At 44.5% G+C, this 22,779-nt stretch overlaps 1 protein-coding gene across 7 annotated transcripts in view; it reads right to left on the bottom strand.

Moving 5' to 3' along the window:
• Positions 1-1,282: 1,282 nt before the first annotated feature.
• Positions 1,283-22,779, bottom strand: part of COL26A1 (collagen type XXVI alpha 1 chain) — a 135,356-nt gene continuing 113,859 nt past the window's right edge. For 6 of the 7 annotated variants that reach the window (XM_026037006.1, XM_026037007.1, XM_026037000.1 and 3 more), the window contains 9 exons: positions 21,856-21,972; positions 20,360-20,512; positions 15,391-15,483; positions 12,906-12,967; positions 10,383-10,445; positions 7,705-7,749; positions 6,513-6,557; positions 5,916-6,000; positions 1,283-4,127 (listed from right to left, as the gene is read on the bottom strand). In XM_026037006.1, the coding sequence (XP_025892791.1) occupies positions 3,961-4,127; positions 5,916-6,000; positions 6,513-6,557; positions 7,705-7,749; positions 10,383-10,445; positions 12,906-12,967; positions 15,391-15,483; positions 20,360-20,512; positions 21,856-21,972 (830 nt within the window). In that variant the 3' untranslated portion in view covers positions 1,283-3,960. The remainder of the gene's footprint in view (positions 4,128-5,915; positions 6,001-6,512; positions 6,558-7,704; positions 7,750-10,382; positions 10,446-12,905; positions 12,968-15,390; positions 15,484-20,359; positions 20,513-21,855; positions 21,973-22,779) is intronic. The other variant, XM_026037003.1, reaches the window with a different exon arrangement.

Below are 22,779 nucleotides of genomic sequence, written 5' to 3'. Positions count from 1 at the left end.
TCATGCAGAGGCAAAAAGCTGGTCCCTCTATCTCAGACTTTCCCAGGATTGAGATTGGGGAGCATAACCCCCAGCTTTCCTTAAGTCTGTGGCCAGGCTCATTCCAAAATTTTGATGCCAGATATTTTGCACCCTGGACCAGCCCCACTGCTAAGATCTGGTTGTCAGTCATTGTAGGGCTAGACCTTTCTGGGGAGATTGTGCAAAGATTGGAGGTGGGTTATAAAGATATGGTCCAGACCTTTGGATATGAAGCTTCAAAAACGTGAAGCTCTGCTTGCCAAAATCTACCAGTCCATTTCCCTTTGCTTTGTTCGTAACTGGAAGACAGCAAGGCTGAGAGACCAAGATGACCCAAGTGCTCGCTTGGTGCCCAGCAGACCAGGGCGGCCCCAAACATGCTAAGGAATTAATTTAATCTTTTATCCTGCAGCTCTCAAGCTGTACAGTAGTGATTAACAAACTGCCTTTCCTCAGAGGAGTTTCAAAGGGATAACTGTATCAAGAGTTGGAGATGTTTGGAGGCAAAACCAAGATAAATACACCCTGGGAGACCCAGAGAAGTGGTGCATGGGAACATCTGGCAACAAGTAACCTTGAGTTTGTCCTCAGCCTGTATGAGGTGGAAGCCTTGACTCTTATCTCTGGCATTGCTTCGCTGTTTATAGAGCTTAGCTTTTGCTGCAATATTGGCCGCTGCAGCTCTACGCAGACCACAGTTTGTGGCAGGAATTGTCCATGATTTATACATCTCTAGGTTTTGCTATGATGAGGAAAACACAAGCAAACAGCAACAAAAAGGACAACTTCTAAAGCTCAAACTGTCACATCTCAAACTCCTGAAATAATAGCTCTGTTGGTGAAATGTCCAACAATATTTGGGGAAGAATTAGTCCCATCGTGGACAAGGAAATTATCAGATTTTGTTCTGTGGATGACTAGAAATTGTGGCTTTGTGCACCACTTTAAGACACTTGCATATGTATAGTGAGAGCAAGCTGAGATGCAGCAATGAAACACTGCTGCTCCAGTTTCAGAAGGTGGTTTGCTTGAGCTTGCTGTCAGTTTGGTAAATATAGGATGCTTGACATGATACTCATTTACAGTAAGTTTATTTCTCAGTGCATTACATGAAAGGTCTTTGGTACTTGTGGGTTCTTGAATACTGCTCCCACTCTGTTCTGTAAGAAAATGCTGAATACAAAACATTCCATATACAGTAACAAAACCCATAGCAAATAAAGAGAAATAGATAACTTGAACATAACTTGAACATAACATAGCAATACAAAAACAGGTAAGTAATGATGCAAGTGGTGGAACAAACAGGTGGGGTTTTTTTTTTTTGCTCCACTGGTAAAGTCTGACAGCAAACATCAGAGCCTGCCATAAACAAGTTCATGTTAGAAGAGACTTATTTCTGCCCTAAGAACTTATATGTAAACACAAGATACTGCATATGGCTGCTCTATAAGAGATCAATCTCAAAGAGAGATGTTGAGACCACTTGCACGTGTATGAAACACACTGATATAAACAAAAAAATACTGTGTAAAGTAACTAGTGAAAAAGTTAACATTTCCTTCCATGGGTGGGTATTTGCTTTATGGACAACTATAGCACCGTAGAATTACTCGATTTCAAAGCAATCACAGAAACTGCAAGTAGTTCAAACCCTTTTATCATCAATCACCTTACTGGAATGTAGCAAAAACAACAACAACAACAATACCAAGTTTGCAATCGTGAAACAGAGTCATATTCCCAGGAATTGTCCTGAGACATAATTCCAGAAGCTGATCATCTTTTGGAAGCCTTGTCACAGTGGTTAGGTTCCTACATCGAAACAGTTCGTTTCAAAGACTGGGACTGAACCAGGATTCCAGAACCAAAGTTTCAGAAAGCCTGAGCGCTGCCTGGGCTGCTCTGCCACCAGCATCCTGCGAGCTGAAGATTTGGATCCCATTTTTATGGCCCGTCCCTACTCCTATTAAAGTTGATGGTGAGCTTGCTATGGAGCGTGGTGGGAGCAGGCAGGGGCCTTTCTCTTCAGTTTATTCCTATTTCCCTGGGTTTCTCTCAGTTTTGTACAGTTAAGTGCAAATTGGATACTCTGGAGAGAAATATTCTTCACCTCCCTGGAGTACCAGATTGCTGGTGAACATCAGGATGCACAAATAACAAAAATGTTAAGTTGTGCAATATTCTGTTGCTGCTTCTGGTTAGCTCAAGGCAAGGAAAATGCATTACTACCACCAGAACCTATCCAAGTCAAAAACACATTGGAGCTCCAAGAAACATTAAGAAACACTATGGTATTGCACAGTATGCATGTAAGATAAAGCTAAACATTTCAAAATATATTGCTAAATGAGCACGCATCCAAAATAAATCCACTCTAAGTTACATAGACATGGCAAGATGCATATAAGCCTTGGCTAAAATGAATCTTAGTATCCTGCCTAAGATGGAAAATGTGGTTGGAGTAGTTTGCTTTGTCATGAAGATCATTAATTGTCGGCGTATGAGGCTGTGTTCACCTTTAAAACATCTTTAAACTGCGACTGCACAACGTGGTCTGACTGTTGTGTGAGTAATAAGAACTGAATCCTCTGCTGACAGAAAGTCCATTTGGTATAATCCTGCTATCACCAAAATTCAAGATACAGTACTGCGTTAAAAGAGAGATGTAGCTAAATAAAGTAAGAAGGGTGGGAAGCAAAAAATTACATAGCTTGTTATAGGAATCCAGAGTTAGAACCATTGCAGTCTGACCCTAATCAGTAGTCTGACAAGCAGTTTGGCAGGATTAGTTGCAAAAAAACTTCAATTAAATTTCCCTTCATATTGCCAGTAATTTGTTTCAAATAATTGAAAATCTAGAAACACAGTCAAATGTGATCGATCATCTGTTTTGGGTGACCTGGTTAGACTTCAGAAGGACAGGCCCAAATTAATGGTGAATACAGTCTCTCTGGAAGTAGCTTTAACATCTTTATTTCTGAGAAAATAATGCTTCTGAGAGGACAAAATTGGTTGTTCTGAAATCTCTGTAGGGCTCGTCTACCACCTTCACAATGTATCCGGAAAAGCTAGCTGATGGGAGGCTAAAGTCGGCAGGCAGAGCCCCTGCAAGCCAAGCCCCATTTCACACACGCTTCCCTTTCTCTCTGAAATATCCTGCTGGGTCTTAGGGCTTCCTGGATACATGGACAGCCCAGTTCTTGGTCTTTGCCAGAGCTTTTGCCAGACACACCTGTAGGAGTAGACATTATCTTTTTGAGATAGCTGTATCTTGCACTAAGAGCTAGATGGGACATGACCAATTTACCTTATTATGCCATAAAATGACAAAGATAATTTGCTCACTTTTCGCCTGGGCTGGATTTGAAACCCTGACACAGAGTTAAAAAAAAAAAAAAACCTATTTAAATAGACAGAAAGTCAGTGGATGCCATGATTTGCACCTGAGATCCTTGCTCAGCTAACCATAGGTAGAAAAAAAAAAGTCTTATGCAATCAACAAAATGCAAAGCCTAGCTTTTGATGCTCATGTCCCAAGAGTAAAACTGATTTTTCAGAGTAACTATTTTAAATGTTCTTTGAATTCCCCTATTTATTTTTTGCTTAAGAGATATTCTTGACAGGGAAAATGCTTTAGAGGCCCATGAAAGACAAGAGAAGGATTAAACTATTGGCCGCAGTCAGGAGGTGTCACACCTGCCATGTGGTATTTGAAAGGCAAAAAAATGAGATCAAGAAAAATGTTTCTAAGACCCTCTCTGAGCTATGACTAAGCTATTCCTTGTGATAAGGGCTTAGTGCTGATCAGGTAAGGAAACCTCACTGCTAATGCTGCAGCCTCCTACCCACTTCATTTGCACACTGCAATTAAACACAGGATACTGTATCTTAAACTGGTGAGCAGGATTGAAGGACATGTAGCTGCTCCTACTTCCTTCAGTTGCGTCTCCTTCTTGCTTCACTGTCATCCAGCAGCGAAGAGAGGATCTGATGGGGCTGTTGTTGGTGCTGGGGTCCTCCACGCTTGATCTTGATGCTGGTTCGCAGCGGGGAGCTGGGAATCACATCTTGTCCAGAGCCTGGCTCAATGGAAGATAAAGAGTCTGTAAGGAGAGAAAGTCGTGGGAGAGCGCTATTTAAAAGGGGAGGCTAAGGAAGGAGTAAATGGGCCCTTCTGAAGGATGCTTCTTCTGTAAGGAAGTGCCTTCCCTGTGCCTCTTTTTTCTCCCCCAAACCATTGGGGAGCTACGTGGTGGCTGCCATCACACTACTATGCTATTAGGGCTTGTCCTTTAGCTCAAAGCTGAGCTAGAAATATTGCTGTCTGCAGAACAACAGCTCCTGCTCCCCCCTGTGACTATAACATACTGCTCTTATCCTTGTTTTATATCTATCTGCTTGGGCTGTAACCATGACTTAGCATTGCCCAGAGCCTCCTGCAGCTGAAGGAGAAGGCTTCACCGAATGGTCCCTGAGACATCATGCTCCCGGGTGCTTAAATGCCATTTCACTCTGTGAAAAGATGGACTTGTTGAGGCATTGAAAGGACTGAATGGCCCACCCTATGCTACAGCCAACTTAGTGATAAAGCTGGGATAATATATATATACACACACACATATATATATATGTAAAAATAGTCTGTTGATTCTCCTAGCATGTCTCTCATTAACACACCCTTCCTCTTTCTACAGAGTTCTGCTCTATGAAGCTAAATATATGTTGAATATGGCTATTCTTTCCTCCCTGCTAGCTCCCGTGCTGCCTCACCATTTCTAAGGTTCTGCTTGCTTTTTCCCTTCGCCTCCAGAGAAGGGTATCTGCTCATTTCAGTGACAAGAGTCCAGCCTTGCAAGCCAAGCACAGAGTCCTGGTCCGGTCCTGTGAAGCAGCACGGCTGGTTCAGGGGAGCAGTTGGCGAACACAGGCTTTGGGCTGTGTTTGCTGGCACGCAAGGCTGCCAAACCCTTGGGGCTTCTCTGTGCCCCGCTGGGCCGCTCTCTGCTGCTCCACAGCATCTTATTTGTTGGTCTGTTTTGCCTTGTTGCTTAGGTGGTTGTGGTTTTGGAAATCACGTTGATGGTGAAGTTTCTTGGGAAAATGAGAGCTTGCGGTTGGCATTTCTGTGTGGGTTTTAAAAAGAGGGAGGAATTGGGCTACCCAGGAACCTGCGGTAAAATTCCCAACATCTACGGTGGGAACGAGACCAGATAGTTGGTGTCGGGTGATTTTAACCTGTGTGATGCCTTTCAGTGCAGCAAAGAAAGAAAGAAAATCCTGTTTCGGTATTTTATATCTTTGCCTTTTTTTTTTGGACCATATACACATATAAAGATGAACAGAATTACACAGAAGAAATAACTTACTTTCCAAGTTTTTTTTTCCTTCCTAAATAGCTTAAATATGTCATAAGTTAAAGAGTGGGAAAGTTTCAGAAACCTAGAGGATAAAAAAGGAAGCATTTATATAAAGTCATGCAACACAGGTGTCTAAACATGGCCTTAACTACACTGTACAGTTAAACACCTCCTATTTGGGCTGATGCAGCTACATGGGTATAAATGCATACAGGGGTGCAAATAACTCAGCTCCTTCCCAAGCAACAACAGAAAGTCCATTTATGCCAGTGAAAGCAGTTTGCTCCAGTGACTGTTTCAAGAGAACAGTACCACATGCCTCATTCTTCTGTAAGGCCAAACAGACGATTTATACAATGGCTAATATAGGCAGTCCTGGGGGGTGGAGGCCTTTAAGTCATGTTGAGTACCTAATTTTGAAAATCCTGGTTAAATAGGTAAATTGATTGGGTTAGGAGACCAGGCCAATGTGCTTGGCAGCCCCCAGAACGGACTCCCAGGTGTCTAGAAAAGAAAGCTTTTAACGCTGTTTACCATGAATTCCTATCATGTGCTCAAGAATTAATACCCTCTCAGCCAAAATCTTCAGAGCTTCTCGAAGTTGTTGAACACCTTCGCCCTGCAAGGAGAGAAACAAAAACAAAACAACACTTACACTGCTGTATGTTTGCAGAAGGCTTCTTGTTCATTTTACATAAGCTCAGGCTTTTGCCTCCATTACCCTAGACAGGGGGTCTTAAGGACAGATTGACATTGGAAAGATTTTCATGTGGCAGAACAGAGATCTGAGAACTCCAGTTCTCCGCATGGGCAGTTTGATCCCTTTTGCATATGTGTTCCTTAGCAGTAACATGGCATGTGTATCTGCCTACCTACTAGCAATTTTGTGTGGAGAAATAAGCCTTAAGGACTGAGGAGATGCTCCGACTGCAGATGACAATATGGTCAAGCACATCTCAGGGACCTTGATTTTTAGTCTGTAATAGGTTTGCATTCAAAGTTTATGCCATCTCTTGGCCTTCTAACTTTGGACAGGACTCCTGCCTCCCCAGAGCAGCTTGGAAAGGAGAATATGGCCCTAAGGAGAGCAGAGAGACGAGACTAAGTAAAACAGTAGAAATACATGCTTACATCTGCACTTTTATCACCTTCCTCACCCTTCTTGCCTGGTTCACCCTAGAACAATAAAGAGAAATGTGTTTTCATGTGAACAAGGAACAGACATACTGTACACGATCACTCACATTCCCTCCCTCCAGACAAATTTTTAAAAAGGCAACATAGCTTGATCAGCAGAAAACAAACTTTCTGGCACTTCAGGCCAAGGGCTGAGGTGAGCCAGTGAGCTCTGGTCTGACTCCTGGGGGGCAGCACCACCATTTCTGTCACTGGTGAGCTTCCTTCGGGGTGGCCAAAGCCAGAGAATATTTGCATTGCAATGAAAGGCTGCCATAGCCTGGCTGCTCAACCAAAGCCACGCACATCTCGAGAAGCTCTCAGTGAGCACTTCTCAGTTAAAAGACTGGAGTAAAAGCAGTGCTCCCCTCTCCCAAACATGCTTCCATTGCTTACTTAGCACATAAAAACCTGCTTTCTACTTTCAGTATTTAGTCGCATCACTTTGCCACTGAAAATGCTCACTAAGTTTTTCTTCAACAAAGACCCCTATGTTCTTTGCTGGTCTGATTGCTGCTGTTCTCCCTAACCAGGAAGGGCAAGCAGTTCCCAAAGAGCAGACGACATGGAAAGAATAAACCACAAGCTAAACATAAGGCAAGGGACTAGCCTAACAAATTGCTGAATAAACTAAACTGGAAATGCCTGGACTCCTTAAACTTGCTGGACATCCCCAAGATGTTTGGAAAGCAAGGTGGGGATGTAAGGCAGGACTCAAAGAGAGGTCATGGGAGTGAGAAACGATGAGGTGGTACTAAGGAAGAGAGGATCATTTTAGAGGATCTAGGCCCCCTCTGGATACTTCAATCCAATAAAACCAACTTGCTGAGTTTCGCCCAACATTCATCTTTACCACTTTGTTTTCATCCTAGCCCTGTCTATTAGTGCAGCCATCTCCTCCTTCTTTGGGCCCTCTCTTGTGAATTCTGCATTTTAGCATACGCTAAATATGCAGGAAGCTTGTGTCTCATTTAAGGTAAGGTCTTGCCTGAAAAAAAAGTCACTGAACTGGAGACAGTGACTTAAGTGTTGTATCTGAGAGAGATAGTTGAACCAGCTGCACTCCGACACGGCAGTATTTAAGGTGCCGGACATGCTAGGCAGGTACCCAAACCATTCCAGTATTGCAAACAAGTACATCACTTACAGGAAATCCCTTAATGCCCCTCTCTCCAGTCAGACCCGCTTGCCCCTGTTGGAAATAAAGTAAGTTGGAAATAAAGTAAGTGTCATTAGGAGATATTTTTCCATTTGACAAGAACATAATGTAATTTTACTAGTGGAATTAAGATGGCTTAATGAAAAACCTTACACTTGGGATAATATGAAGACATTTCTTTCCCTTGACATTATCACTTAGAGACAGCAAAAGGGGGGGGGGGGTCATGGTTTCTGTCAAGCATGAGCTCCAAATCCTATCACGCTTTGAAGAAGTTTGGTTAGATATAGAAATACTCAGCTCCGTACCCTCTCAGTAAGATGACTGGCACTTTTTTGAATTTTAAAGCAGTCAGTTACACCGTACCAGGAAGGAATTTGGCTGGAGATTTGTTTCTGACAAAGATACCACCTTCTTCTCTCCATTAAATGGACAGGTTGCTGTTGCTGCCCTAGACAGCAAGCAGAGCTCTGGACACCTACTGAGCACTGATTTGCACACTGATGTAATCTGTCTCTTGCTCTGCACATACATCCCTGCATTAAATCCAGCAGCTAGCGATCAAAACATAAGCACAGAAACACTTTGCAATGGCATGTGTTGGTTTGAGATGGAATGAAGTTCCAGAATGAGCACTTTTCCCCCCATATTTTTCCTCTGTTTTTATTCCCCACTGTCAAGCACTATGAGGGTGGGGGCAAAAAGCCTAACCTGAGGAACACTGAACTATTTCACAGAAAGCAGGAACTCGGGAAAAGGAGGTAAAATTTTAAAGTATCCTTAAACATCTGTTGACAAAACAGTCGCATATTTAACCCATACCCAGGAAAAAAAAACCCTGAATTTTCACTCCAAAAAACACATCCAGCTGGCAACAGCTCCTTTGCAGGGTTTGCCAGAAGGGAAGAGCTAATCTGCTCTGTGTCCAGCCAGTCTGCTGCTTTGTATAAAAGCCCAAGCCCTGGGCATCTACCAAAGCATAACTTACAGAGACTGGTGCCATGCTGAGCGAGGAGGCAGCCAGCACTGGGCACAGCCACGTATTGCCATGAAGAGCATTAGAAATAAGGTCTCATTTGTCATGTGCTGCTGCCTTCTTCAAAACGAAATACCTGGTTTCTGCACTGGAGGGGCTAAGGCCTGTGAGAAAGCACTGGCAAGCAGCACATTGCAGCAAGGAGAATAACAACATACACTAAATACATAAATAGGCTGCCCTCTGTGTCTACTGGCAATGGGAAAGGATGTTAGCAGCTTAAAGGGGATCAAAGATGCATAGATGGGATGTCAGGAATATCTGTTTTAGCCCAGTCCCTCCCTCGCTGCACCTCTGCAGATCGCCTGGAGATGCTGTGGAGTGTCCTTCACTGCACGTGTTTAAACATGAGCAATGCTGACTGCGAAAGGCAAATGCAGAGATGTGCCATCCAGGGGACAGACTGACCGCCTCAGGTCTCCTCTGTGTCTATTCTCTATGAGATTAAGTAGGCAGAAGCTATAATGACATTTTCTCCTATGTCAACAGATATTGTAAAACCTCCTCAGTTTTATTTTTTGTTGCACCAGCTGCACAGTTCCTCTGTTCTGTGTAAAGCTAGCCCTAATTGGTATCCACCAAACCAAAAATTGCAGCATGCAGTTGTCAAAATCAGCATTCAAATCCACATTCCCAAAAGAAGTTGTTCTCAAAAACACACAAAACAGGCTACTGAAATTCTGCCAGGAAAAAAAGCTATCAGCATCACTTTCCAAACTAACAGAGGAAGGACCAGGAAACAAAATTTGTTTTTAGTAAAATTCAAAAATCCCGTTTATCCTGAATCTAGGCAAGTTGCATTTCTGAATCTCAACAAACAGTGAATGAAATCAGAGCTTAAGAGATTCATTTACATCTCATCCAGTCAAAAAATCCTCCCAAAGGGCATAGTGCAAAAAAGCGTTTGTTTCAGAAGAAATGTAGTCAAACTCTTAGCAGCATGGTCAACCACAGATTAGATCATGCTTCTAAATGAATCACTGAGGAAGAGTCTTATCAGTTTTCTGAATGGAAACTTGATACTTTGCCATATACTAGCCTTTTTTTTTTTTAAATAAATTTTAAAAATGATATTTAATAATCATGAGCAATACTGGGTAACTTGGGCTGAGATTTCAACTTGGGATGAGTTAAGGTTTTAATGTTTATCAGACCCTTAAACATCAGTTCCAGAATTGCCTCAGGATCTAGTGTATTAGTGAAGCCAGTGACTACTCAAAGTGAGTGATCTGCACTAGGAAGTCCTTACTAAAAAATTCTGAAGACATATGTCATTTTAGAGGTACAACTTAATATTATTTCCCCTCATCTTCCTTTTGTTCTTGGAATCTGCTCCATACCAGGGTTTTAGCAACGGTGGACCCTCCAGCAGTGCCAGTCTCTACATGCTGCAGATCTAGTGACAAATGACTGTCTATCCCCTTGCTAATGACTATCCCTACAGAGATAACATCTCCAAAGAGTTGGAGCAATCAGACTATCTGAGAAGAGATTTCAAAAACCCCTGTCTAGTGCTTTGACGTGTTTCTTTGAGATAAACTTAGCAGAAGGTCCAAATAACAATCTTTACCACAGCAGGTACTTGAAAACTGGATGGGGAATCTGACAAAGAAATGCAGAAAAATCTTACCCTCTCTCCTCGGTCTCCCTTGGAACCTTTCGGCCCAGGCTGTCCTGGAGAGCCCGGTAAACCCTAAAAGATATGCAGAAAAGAAGGAATTAATTTCCACCGCGCATCCTTTGCATAAATATAGTGAACACATTTCCCAGTGATCCTCAACGCCTGAAAACTTCATACTCCTGTTAAGCAATTGGGCTGGATTCTCTTTTGCCATGTAAGCCGTTGATGTAGCATTTGACAATGGATCAGTAGGACAAGATTGCTCTTGTTCTCAGTTTTCTTAAGAAAAATATATAAACAGACAATATGGCTAACCAAAAAGCTCCCAGTATTCTCCTCCTGTTCACAGCAGTCTCAGTGAGTGGCATGAGTAAGCGTAAATACCTGAAAAATAATTGGACCATGCAGCGGAAATTATTTTGAAGCGATTTACTCATCCTAATAAACATTTTTCAAATTAAGCTCAATCTCTACTAATAATTTTGCCCCTGGGCTGAATAAATCTATAAAGCAGTCACCAATGGGTAAGAAAGGCATGTTCTCCAGAATTCAACTGCTTTGCAGAAATAAATCCAAACTCTTAAATCACCCAGCCAGTAAATCCTCAGTAGCGAGCCAGACAGGAAGAGAACAATATTGTTTGCTTATATTTCCTATGGCAGCTCCTCAGCTTGTTATCGCTACAGGTGCAAGGTGCTTTTCCCCATTTTAAGCGACTCACATAACACCTTGGACACTAGAGGCAGTAAGACCACTGCTCCACCCCAAAACTCTGGTGATTTAAGCTAAACCGTGCAACAGCCCCCAGAAACTACTCCCCTCAGCATCCACAGAAACGGGCTTCCCGGGCAGCCCTGCAAGAGGCAAAGCTCCTCAACATCTCATGAAGTGGTCCAAGAAGAGCAGGTATTAATGCTCTGTGGGAGTAAAGGAGCTGGCAGGCAGCACTGTTCACCATCAGCAGCTCCTCAGCCCTATCTCCCCACCGAGGGGATTAGCAAACCTCTTGGAGCTTATCTCAGGATGGTGAACAAGCTGGGGGGCAAAGCAGGCCTGGCTTTAGGTCAAACATGCAGCATTACCAAAGCCCAGGGTTCTGTACATGCCCTCTGCACTTGCCAGCCTCAGTAGCGGCTTCAGTGCTTGTTTACAAAGGGATGTTCAAGAACACTGAATTCAATAAATCTGTCAGGAAAAAAAAAAAAAAAAAAAAGACATACTGTGTGTGCTGCATGTGAAAAGCCAGACTCTGCTACAGAGCCCACGGTTCTGCCCCTGTGAATTACCTTGTGTTTAATCACGTTAAGCTGCAGCTGTCGTTTTGCTGCCAAATCTCCCACTGTGTTCACATCTATCTGGAGTTTCTTGTGGTCCTCCAGAGCATTCCCTAATTGAAACGATTCTGCTACACTGACAAAATTTCCCTAACTTACTGTCCGTTGCTTTTTCCAAGTGATTAATAAATACATCGCAAAATCCAATTTCTCTAATTTGTAGCAACCTCAAATCTCTTCATATCAGGGTCCAAGTGATGTTCCTCAGCTAAATTAACTTGTGCTCTCCCCAGTCACTTTCATGCCTTTAGTCAGCTCACATGCCTTTGAAATGTTTGGTGTTAAGAGCCAAACCACTCATTAAGTAACATTCTTCCCTAAACTGAAATCCCTCCATTACAGCTAGCCACCATTTTGAGCAGTTTGCCGTTCACCTTTTCTCCATATTCATCATGACTTCACTTTCTTTTTCCATTTAAACTTCTATTTTCAGTTCACCCGACTACTTTGCCCTTCTCCCAGAACAAAAGGGTTTTGAGCAAGTTCATCACATTCCATGATCATTCCCACCCTCCACAGGTTTTACATTGATAATTCAACAGTAGAACTAAAGGGAGATTTCAGTATTTTTATCAAAAAGTGCTATTTCTGAAAATCAGGCTCAACTACAGCAAATTTGCATGGGTGCAGTGCTGTCCTTTTTGTGTGTTCCACAAGAAAAAACAGTATTTTTCTATGATGGTGCTGGCATAGCCCAAGTCTCTATGTTTTGGGTTGCTTCCTGAATACTGCACCACTTATCCTTCAAAATACTCCTAAAGGCCATCTGTCCTACGATGGGAACAGGGTCTTTGGTGGCATCCCATAGGAGATTCCAACTGACCGGGAAACCTCTGTAAAACTGGGGCTTGATGTAGCACAGGGCCACCCAGCTCTGAGAAGCTCATGGAGTGGGAGGCTCTCCACTGCAGACCCAAACCACAAAATATTTTGCATCAACTCATGCCACAGCAAAGCATTTTGATGTACTAACAATAAAATGTGTTGTTATGATTAAGGGACAAGTTTGGAAAGCCTAATTATTCCAACTTCCCATCCCAATCCAGGATGAAAACCAGGTATTAAAATCACAGAATTTCACAGGGGACAAAACCTCAGTTCTAAAACACACAGCACTGTCTCTCTGTAATGAGAAGATGTTTCACATTTAACTTCTGACTTTTCCCTACTCCACTGCAAAAGTACCAAAATGCCTTACTTGCAATCCAGGGGCTCCGATAGGTCCTGGTGGTCCTTTGGGTCCTGATGCACCTGGTGGCCCTGGTGAGAATCATCATTTGAGGCAATTTTAAGGAGATTTAGAAGGAAGGATCCTTAATTCCAACCATATGCACTTCCTCTCGTTGCTGTGCTGAGTCTCTCAATGGAAAAGAGCCATTGATCGATCACAGGACTACAGCAGAAGCACTCATCACACTCTGGATTCCTGGATACCCACATCCTGATATAATATAGCAGGCCTTCCCTAGGGAAGACCCTAGAGCTCTGTAAAAAAGGGAGGGGGGAACACTGGCAGGAAGGATGCCAGCAACATGCTACATTTCCATTTCCTACCAAATGACAAGTTTTTCAGGAATCTTAAGCTAGATCCATGAAACTAGCTACATCACAGCAAGATACTGTAGTTGCTGTTTCTAAAGCAGGAGGAGTCCCACAGGTGGAAAGCAAAGTCCCCGAGGTAGCTCGAGTGTCTGTCTAGCTTTGTGTGAAAGTTGATGATGAACATTCAGGAAATGAATGAAAAACTCAGCAAGTTTGCTATGATATGAAACTGCGAGGAGTAGCTGATGCCCCATAGGGCTGCGCTGCCATCCAGAGGGACCTGGACAGACTGGACAACTGGGCCGTGAGAAACCTCTACAAGGGCAAGTGCAGGGCTCTGCAGCTGGGGAGGAACAACCCCAGACACCAGCACAGGCTGGGGACTGACCTGCTGGAGAGCAGCTCTGTCAAGAGGGACCTGAGCGTTGTGGTGGACAACAAGTTGACCATGAGGCAGCAGTGTGCCCTGCTGGCCAAGAGGGCCAATGTGATTCTGGGGTGCATTAACAAGAGTGTCTCCAGCAGGTCGTCCCCCTCTACTCAGCCCTGGTGAGGCCACATCTGGAGACTGTGTCCAGTTCTGGGCTCCCCAGTACAAGAGGGATGTGGAGCTGCTGGAGAGAGTCCAGCGCAGGGCTACCAGGATGATCAGGGGCCTGGAACATCTGCCCTGTGAGCAAAGGCTGAGGGAGCTGGGCCTCTTCAGCCTAGAGAAGAGAAGGCTGAGGGGGGACCTGATCAGCGTGTATAAATACCTCAAGGGAGGCAGTGAGGAGGATGGGGCGGGCCTCTTTTCAGTGGTGGCCACCGACAGAACTAGAGGAAACGGCCACAAACTGAAGCAACAAAAGTTCCTCAGGAACTTAAGGAAAAATTTCTTGACAGTGAGGGTGACAGAGCCCTGGAACAGGCTGCCCAGAGAGGTTGTGGAGTCTCCTCTGGAGATCTTCCAACCCGCTTGGATGCAGCCCTGTGCCACATGCTCTGGGTGACCCTGCGTGTGCCGGGGCACTGGACTAGGTGATCTCTAAAGGTCCTTTCCAACCTTAAGGATTCTATGATTTTATGAAATGGGATTTGGATGTTGCTGAAAGAGCAGCTGACTGGCAAAGCAGGCTTTTCATCTCTGCATGCTCACTCTGGTAGCAATATATTCTTTTAAGGCTCCACCATGGAGCACGGTGGTTCTGGAAGAGTTAAATATTGCCTGAGCAGGTCAACTTGCTTTATGCAGTCACTTAACAGCTTCACTCTCCTTGGAAGAAAATAATTATATCTGAACAGCAGCTGTTAAATTATACCTGCAAAAAGGAGACAGGATATTTGCTCAGTCCAAACTTAGTAATACTCCTTTCTGCTTTAGCTGTCACAGCCCTTGAGATGAAACAACGTGGACATTATTCACATAACGTACAGCTGAATCAGCCACAATCATTAATGCACCATGCAAATGTCTATATCAAAGAATAAATGAATTGAAGGATAAATGAAAGGCCCTTATAATAAAAGGGAAAGCCTTTTCTGCAACTGATGGGAATTCACTGCTAAATATGCTTCGTATGGCAAATTGCTGATGTTTGCAGGAATGTTATCATTTAAGCCACTCATCAGCTTTGAAAAACAGAAGACTTGCCACAGAATTCTCATCCCAGAGTCTCATCTCAGTTACGCTGGTGCAAATCTGGAGTAGCTCAAAATAGCTGCAAAGCCTGCAAAGTTTGCATAAATGTCACTGAGAACAGCTGGCCAGCTTCTGCTCAGTGCAGCACTGCCGTCAAAAGCCAGGGTTTGCATCAGCAGTAAGAACTGCTCTGCCCTCACAAAAGAAGTAATCCAGTGGTCAGACCATTCTTAAAGACACTCTTCAGTTATCATCTTCTCAAGTGGTGCCGACAGATACCCCTCTTCACTGTCAAAGTGGCAAGGAATCTTTGAGGTTAAATCTACCATTACCAAAAGATATGAAAACTGCTTGCTTCCCCCTGCTCCTCCATGACCCACAACTCTACTGCCCTTCCAGTGAGGGCCACTTGCTCTCCCCCACAGGATGAACCCTGCCAGACCATTCCCATTCTCCATCAGGAACTTCTTTTGCATGTTGTCCCATCATTACAGCTTTGCAGGCCAACTGAGTTAATTACCTGGTGGCCCAACCGGGCCAGGAGCTCCTCGTGGTCCTGGCAAGCCAGACATGATGGTGTCTATGACGGTAGAAGCCAGTTGAGGTTCTCCATCTGTGGTAAAGAGCACAGCGATTAGCCTCCAGTTGCATAGTCCCAGCAGGCAGGATTTCACTCCAAAATCCTCTGGCGCCTGTTGCTGGTGAAGGACAGGCAGTGCTTAAGGATGCAAAACCTGGGTTGTGAGCGCAATGGCCTTGTGCTTTTCAATGGTTGTGTCTCCTGGACCTGCAGAGCTGTGGATACCCTCAGATGCACTTCCTGCTTCAGCCCAGAACAGGTGTATTTTCCATCTGGTGGGCTCCTGGCAAGTCACAAAGGCATCTGGAATCTGGACAAGTCACACAGGTAGCATGGTCTCCCTGTATCTGCCACAAATGAACTTCTGAGCAATTCTTACAACCTGGCACCAGGCCCACAGTGCCAGCAGGTCCGAGGACACGGGCAAGCCCAGTGGACAGCCTGTGTTCTGCTTCCTCCACATTCCCAGGAAACTCCCTTCTGCCTTTCGGGATTATTTTAGGACTTCAACTGGCCAGTTTGGGCAGGTTCAGAGTGCTCTGGGGTGCAGATGGAGATGGGAATGGGGCAGGGAGAAGAAGGGCATCGGCAGGAGTTGGAGGAATTTGGTGCTGTTGTGCCTCCTCCTTAGCCCATGCCTGTCAGGGACAAAAATCACCAGCCTGCAGCTGACCATATCTTTCTTCACTCTTGTAGCCATGGGTTTGCCACTTCAAATTGTAACTGAATAGAAAAAAACGGGTCTATTTTAAAAAAAGAAACCAACTCTGCTTATTCACTGCTATTCTAAAACCCAAATCAACAACCCTCTCCCTAGAGACCTATATTGTAGCATACCAGCAGTCTGTGCGTGGCAGCATCTTTCATTTAATTGTCCTAAGACACCGTTTTAGAGTTGCAGGAACCTGGAGGCCATCATGGAGGAAGAACATCCATCATCTCCTGCCCACGATCTCAAATTTATTTATATTCATATGGCTCCCTGATCTATTGATGCAAATGTCTAGTGACACCAGGAAGATCAGAAGGGTGTTGCATACTCTGCAGGGGCACAGTCCTGCCCAAAGGGTATACCATTAAATCTCCAGAAATGTTAGCAGATGCAGTATGAAGCCTTTTCAACTTTAGGAGCATTGTCAGGGATAGAGAAGACTTTCAAGCTGGCTGTTTGAAAGCATCTCCTAGGGAAAACTGTGAAATCTCTTTAACTGCCAGGCATGACAATATAACCCTGCAATGCCTTCCTGGCAGCAGAACAGTGTGAGATCTACCCCAGATCCCCCCGAGAACCACATTCCATGCCTAAAGCCTGAATGCAAACAGGTATTGCTTTGGCTATTTTTTCCAGTTCTATCCATCTTCCCTTCTTCCGAGCTCTGAAACAAAACAACAGAGACTATTTTCATGTTCGGAAGGAAAGGTACCCAACTGATGTGTGTAATCCAATTAATGTGAGTTTTATTTGACCATGTCAAAATCCATCAAGGCTGGCAAGTGAGATAAAATCAGGGAATGAGCCCTGAATGGCAGTGAAGGCATTAACAGTCGCAGAGCCTTTTGTTTTTAAAGGCCTCATGGTCAACAAATCAAATGAACATCCAGTCGAGGGGGAAGGGGGATTGCAAGCTATCAGGATTTAATTCTTGCTAGAGGGAAGGCAAGGATAAGGATATGGGTTATAGAAGATTCCAACCAAACATTGTTATGGTGACAGAGTTAATCCCTAGAAATCCACCTATCCTTTATTTAGGTAAATTTGACTCCAAGTAAATTATAAAAGGTGATTCCATAACAGGGATACACACACAAAAAAAAAACAGAGCTCTGCTCAACAGCCTGGGAGCTCAGAGGCTCCTCACTGGATCTCTGCACAGTAGCAGGTATTTGTAGGAGACAGGGAGTTGCTCCATCTACAGCTGCCTGGCCATGCAAAACTCACCGAGGTCAAAGCTTCTTTCCAGACAGGCTCTCAATGCAACACACTAAGAATAGCCCCGGATAAAAGTGTGATAAAACTAACCTCCTTTTTTAAGGGCTTCTTCCATATCCTTATAAAGCAGCAAGAACAACTCAAATCTCCATTCTTTCCTGCTTATTATAACTAGGGGGACTCTGGGACTGCAGCTGGAGGCTGTTGTGGCAGTCACAAATAGCTCCAGCATCGGTCAGTAGCAAATGATCTTTATGTCATTTGCAAATCTTTGAAATGCAAGAAAAGAGAACCCTCAGCAGAGTGCAAGTTCTAGTCTTTTCTCCTCTGGCCCATAAATATTTCTTACCTTTAACAGGAGAAATAGAACTGAGCTGAAAGAGGACTTGAGACCACATATCTGAACACTTATTTTTAAGCAGAAAAGAAAGCAGGCGATTCTTGCAGCAGCAGCCAGAGCAGTGGGATAAGGCAGTTTAGCTTCCGGCCTGTGTCTAATGTTTATGACTAAAGGATAAATTCCCCCATTATAGGCTTGATTTGTTGAGACAGGATGGAAATGAAGTAATCCTGTTTTAATTTCTTTCTGCTACCTGATCTGGAGAGAGACCACTGGGAGCTATTTCTTTACCGCAGCATAGTGGAACAGTGAGAAAATAGTTGTCTCCCCATTTTTGGCTTCTGTCTGCTGATAAACATTGCCAACAGGAACTTGCTGTGATTAATAAAGGCAAGTGCGTTAACCATGTTCAGGTGGAACAAAATACTGCACTACTACTACTACTCATAAACTGATACAGCTTTCCTACATCTCTGTGGGTGCACATGCCCATTAGCAGGAATGTGCTTCCCTCTGCTGTCAGCAGCTGGAATCTGATGTTTATAGTTTTCAGATGTGCTCCATTAAAATAAATAAATAAAAACCTATCTGAGATTTGCAAGGCTACGCTTTATTGGTTGCTAAGGATCAGCTTTCCACCAGGCTTTGAGAAGGCAACACTGACTGGCTTGCCGACCCACCATAATCTACAGGAGAGGGCAGGGGGATTCCAAAAAGTATGAACTGGAGGTGGAAAAAATTCTCAATTTTTCAGATGTGACATTTAGAATAAAGCTGTCGGTGTTGGAAGAGGTCGTGGCAGGTGCATAAAGGGACACGTCCTGCGCTGTCTGCTTTGTCCAAGTACCATTTAGGGCGTATCATTCAAAAGTAACACTCAGATTTATTTAATCAGTCCTCTGCAATATAAAACACCAGGGAATATAGAGCTTTCTGCTTCTTAAATGACCCTGATTATAAATCCAGGAGAGAGCTTAAGAGCTCAAACAGTCGTGGCTAGACTCTGAAACAGCAATATTTTAATTCCACACAGGATTAGGCCTTAATTTTGAAACCTCTAGACTATATCAGTTCCCTAGCTCTTCCAAGAGGAGATAAATCAAGCCTTGTCAGCACACACCCCTGAGACAGGGTCCTGGCTGCTCTCTCTGCATACCAAGAAATCCATCATAGACATGGAGGAAGATGACAGGTCTGGCCCAGGGCTACAAAGCCACCGTTTGCTCAGAGCCCCCAGGTCTTTGTGCAAGCCAGCTGCTGCACACTGGTGGCAGGGATAACGCAGAGAAACCTCATGGTCTGCAAAAATACGGAGTTTATCCTTCCTAGAAAGGCTGTGCAATGCATGCAGTGCCATTATGCACTTCTTAATTCCTCACTACTGTGCAAGAAGCAGCTCTGTTTGGAGGGTGTGGGTAGGGAGGGGACAGTGGTGGTATCAAAATCATCCCTGAGGAGCCTTTGGAATAAAAGGCTGAATCAAGAGCAGCACCATCCAATATGAGCACTACTTGGAGGTATCCTGTGAGGAAGTGAAATGACTGCAATGGAAAATCTGCTTACAAGGCTCCTGAGTGCAGTAGCTCAGTCTGCATTTTGTTAAGAACTCAGGTATTGAACCACAATTAATGTAACCCTGCCCGTACACTCTAAATAATTGAACACAGAGCAGAGCTGTTAAAATTCTCCCAAATGTGGCTGTATTTTTAATACATCCACTCCATTTCAGGAAAAGCAGTCTGGAGAGGAGAGTGGGTGGAAGGAAAAGGAAAGCTCTAGAAAAACACCAGACATGGGGAGATTTGCTAATCCTTAGCTGTAATTAATACAAGTCAGCTTTGAAGCAGGAGGTGAGCTGGCTGGGGAAAAGGCTGAGCTGCGCTGTGCTGTCATTAGACACTAGCCATGGAATACTGAACTGGAAGAAATGAGACCAAGCCCAACTCTGAGAGCGCTCAGATCAGAGTGCACGATGTGCATTTCCTAGACAGCCTTTTCTTGCCCTGCAATACAGAGATCCAGTAAATAGATTTTTTTTTTATTACCACAGGCTCAAAAAAAAAAAAATACTGTCCCTTTGGCTAGAAGGAAGGGATAAATCATTGCCTTGGTTTGGGCTTTTAAACCTGCAGGTCTGTGCTTTGCATGGAGGCCAGAGAATTTGGCTATATCAAAAACTGCAGGTGGGGAGATGTGTGGGGGGCGTGGCTGGAAAGTGTGTTTAGCAGATGCCCACGTTATGTTACATAACCTCAGCGCTGCAGATCTGCAGTACTCATTCATTTCTGGGACGTAACACTGCACAAGCAGCCCCAGGAGATCTGACAACAGCACAAGTTCATTGCACCAGGATTTAACCAGTTACACACTATATATCTCTGCTCCTGTCTCACAGTGACACTATCAGGGCCCTAATGCATCTTTAAGGACGTTCTTCACAGCAGCTACCCTGGTCTGCATGAAGCAAGCCTTCAGGAGGCCATGTCACCTCCTCAAAGCTATGTTGAGCCCAGAAAACCAGGCATAGGGAACATGAATCCTCAAGCCCTATTCCCCACTGATGCTTCCTCACCTGTACAAAAAGTGTGTCTGCCCATTCTGCTGATGTGTCAGAAAGGGAAACCGAGGAGGACACTTACTTTCTTTCTCAGTTGTAGGCTGCAGGGAGTAGAGGACCCCTTGTTGGAAGGTAAGGGGGAGGCTTGGGGTGGCTGGTGGTCCTGGAGGACCTGGGGGACCAGGGATCCCAGTTTCTCCTGGAAGTCCTCTTGGTCCTTGAGGTCCCAGCAGTCCTGTGCAGAAGCAGAAGAGGATCTCTAAGTAAATTTGTGGATAGATGACACCATGCTAAAAGTCAGGGAGCAGCAATCATCAACTTCTGGAAAACAGAGAGTCCAGACAGAGATGCTCCCTCCAGGCCAGAAGGAAAAACCTCCCTGAAAATTTAGCCAACATGGATAGATGTGGTGGAGATGGAAAACATGCACAGAGAAACCACAGAGCAAAAGCAAAAGAAAACTCTCAGTTCTTCCCAGTGTGCTCTCAGAATATCAACGCCACAATATACTCGCCTTACTAGCAGTAGAGGATTTCTATCCTGAATTGGAACTGTGAGGATAAGGGGCCCAATTAAACATGGAAAATCGGGAAGCTATTCCTATTCCCCTTTAGCTTCTTCCTCTGCAAAGCAGATGGCTTCACTTGGCTCAAAAGGATTGTTAGCTTAATTCCTCAAAGAGTAAAATCGACCCCCTTCCCTGAAGCTGCAGAGGAAACTAAAGGCTACAGGGCTTGAAATCCGGAGCAGATCCTTCTCTTCTCTTCCACCTGCATGTCACCCAGCTGCTGGGAAAGCACAGAAAGAGCAGCAGAAACCCAGGCCAGGCGCAGATCAGTTCTACTTCCTTTGGAGCTGGAGGCTCCCATTTCTTCCTGAGAAACCAAAGGCAGACACATCCCTAGCCAGACTTTAGCCATTGCTGGGTTGCCAGAAAATGCCAAGAAGTGTTTAAGACTGCTTTTGTGTTTAAGGTATCTTAAACTTTTTCCTGAGCTCAAACTTGCAAATACATAGAGAGCACAGAGAATGAGATCTGGCAGCTATTGCGTAGCACTGCTTCCACCTAACGCTTCAGGAATATTTTCAGGATGGAGAGAATCTCCTAGCTCCAGAATGGATACAGTCGGAAAGAACAGTCTCATAACCTTTTCACCTCGCTCTACAACAGCATCATCTGTTTCACATCCTGCCATCTGCCAGCCTGACAGAAACTGCAGCCCTTTCTTCCTCAGGCAGGAAAGAAGGGGAGTTAAAGCAGTGAGAGGGTTAAGCAGGGACTGATCTTCTCTGAGGGCTGACAGATCTGGGGCTGGTTTTTACAGCTCCTGAACAGGATGGGGAAACATGATCCTGCTCTGCTGCTTTCTGGGATAAGCTCTCCCCAGCTCCATGGGAAGTCCCAGGGAATACTGCTGCTTGTGTAGCTCAGAGCCCAGCCCTGACAGCCAATGGCTGATTTCAGTGCCCTGGGGACTAGCAGGATGCTCAATTTCTTGTGTGTTTTACAATCTTTTTGCACTGACAATTAGCACCGAGACAGCTACTGTGCTGCCACGGGGCTCCTCTGGGACTTACCTGGTGGTCCTGCGGGTCCCCTCTCGCCGGGTTGTCCCTTCTCGCCTTTTGGCCCTGGTGGTCCTGGGAGACCAGTTGGTCCAACTGGGCCTGGAGGCCCCACCTGTCCTGGCTGACCTGCACACACACGTAATATAAAGATGAGGGCTCAGGGATCTGCAGCTCCCACATTCGGATGCAGTTTGCACCCTACATGTGGGACAACCTGCCTGGGACACAACACCAAGTCCCCTGGACCTTCATCTAAACTCTCAGCACTTTACAGAGAAAAGCAATAATTATACAATATTAGATCACTCTGAAAGATTACCCTTTCCTTCCTTCTTTTTGATCATTCATTTATTTTCTTATAAAAATGAGGTTATATCCATCTCCTGTCCATGGGAAAACTGAAAAATGGGTATTTCAAAGGCTGTATGTGCATATGTATGGGGGGGTATATGTGTGTACGCACCTTTGATTAGTAATTAAGTCATCAGTAATTCAATCAGTAATTTGATCAGTAATTAATTGATCAGCACCTTTTTAAAAATTGTATCATCCACAAAGGTCTGGTTTGAGTACTGAACACCGAGCTAAGGTTTCCATTTGCAGCAATTTGCCTGCCCATGGGACACAAACTGCACCCTCTCCTTGGGGCATCAGGGCACCTTTAATAGACCTGGGCTAAGATCCCCTGCCCCATACTGTGGCTCAGGCAGCCACCAGCTCAGGCAGGGGAGCAGGAGCCCCTTGAGAACATCACTATTTGTTCAGAGCATCACAAACAGCTTCTTCTCCCCGACCAAACAGCCCACAACACACCTGGAGCTTTCTTGCAGCAAATCCTTTCCTGCTGAGAGGGAAGAACTGCAGAAATGCTGACTGTTTTGCAAGCACAACACACTGTGCTTCTGAGCATGGGTCAAAGCTTTTCCTCCTGTG

The sequence above is a fragment of the Nothoprocta perdicaria genome, unplaced genomic scaffold (genome assembly GCF_003342845.1).
Source record: "Nothoprocta perdicaria isolate Ctin4 unplaced genomic scaffold, notPer1 scaffold_189, whole genome shotgun sequence".
NCBI lineage: Eukaryota > Metazoa > Chordata > Aves > Tinamiformes > Tinamidae > Nothoprocta > Nothoprocta perdicaria.
Note: the sequence above shows the minus strand (reverse complement) of the source record. Positions and strands in the feature narration are given on the sequence as shown.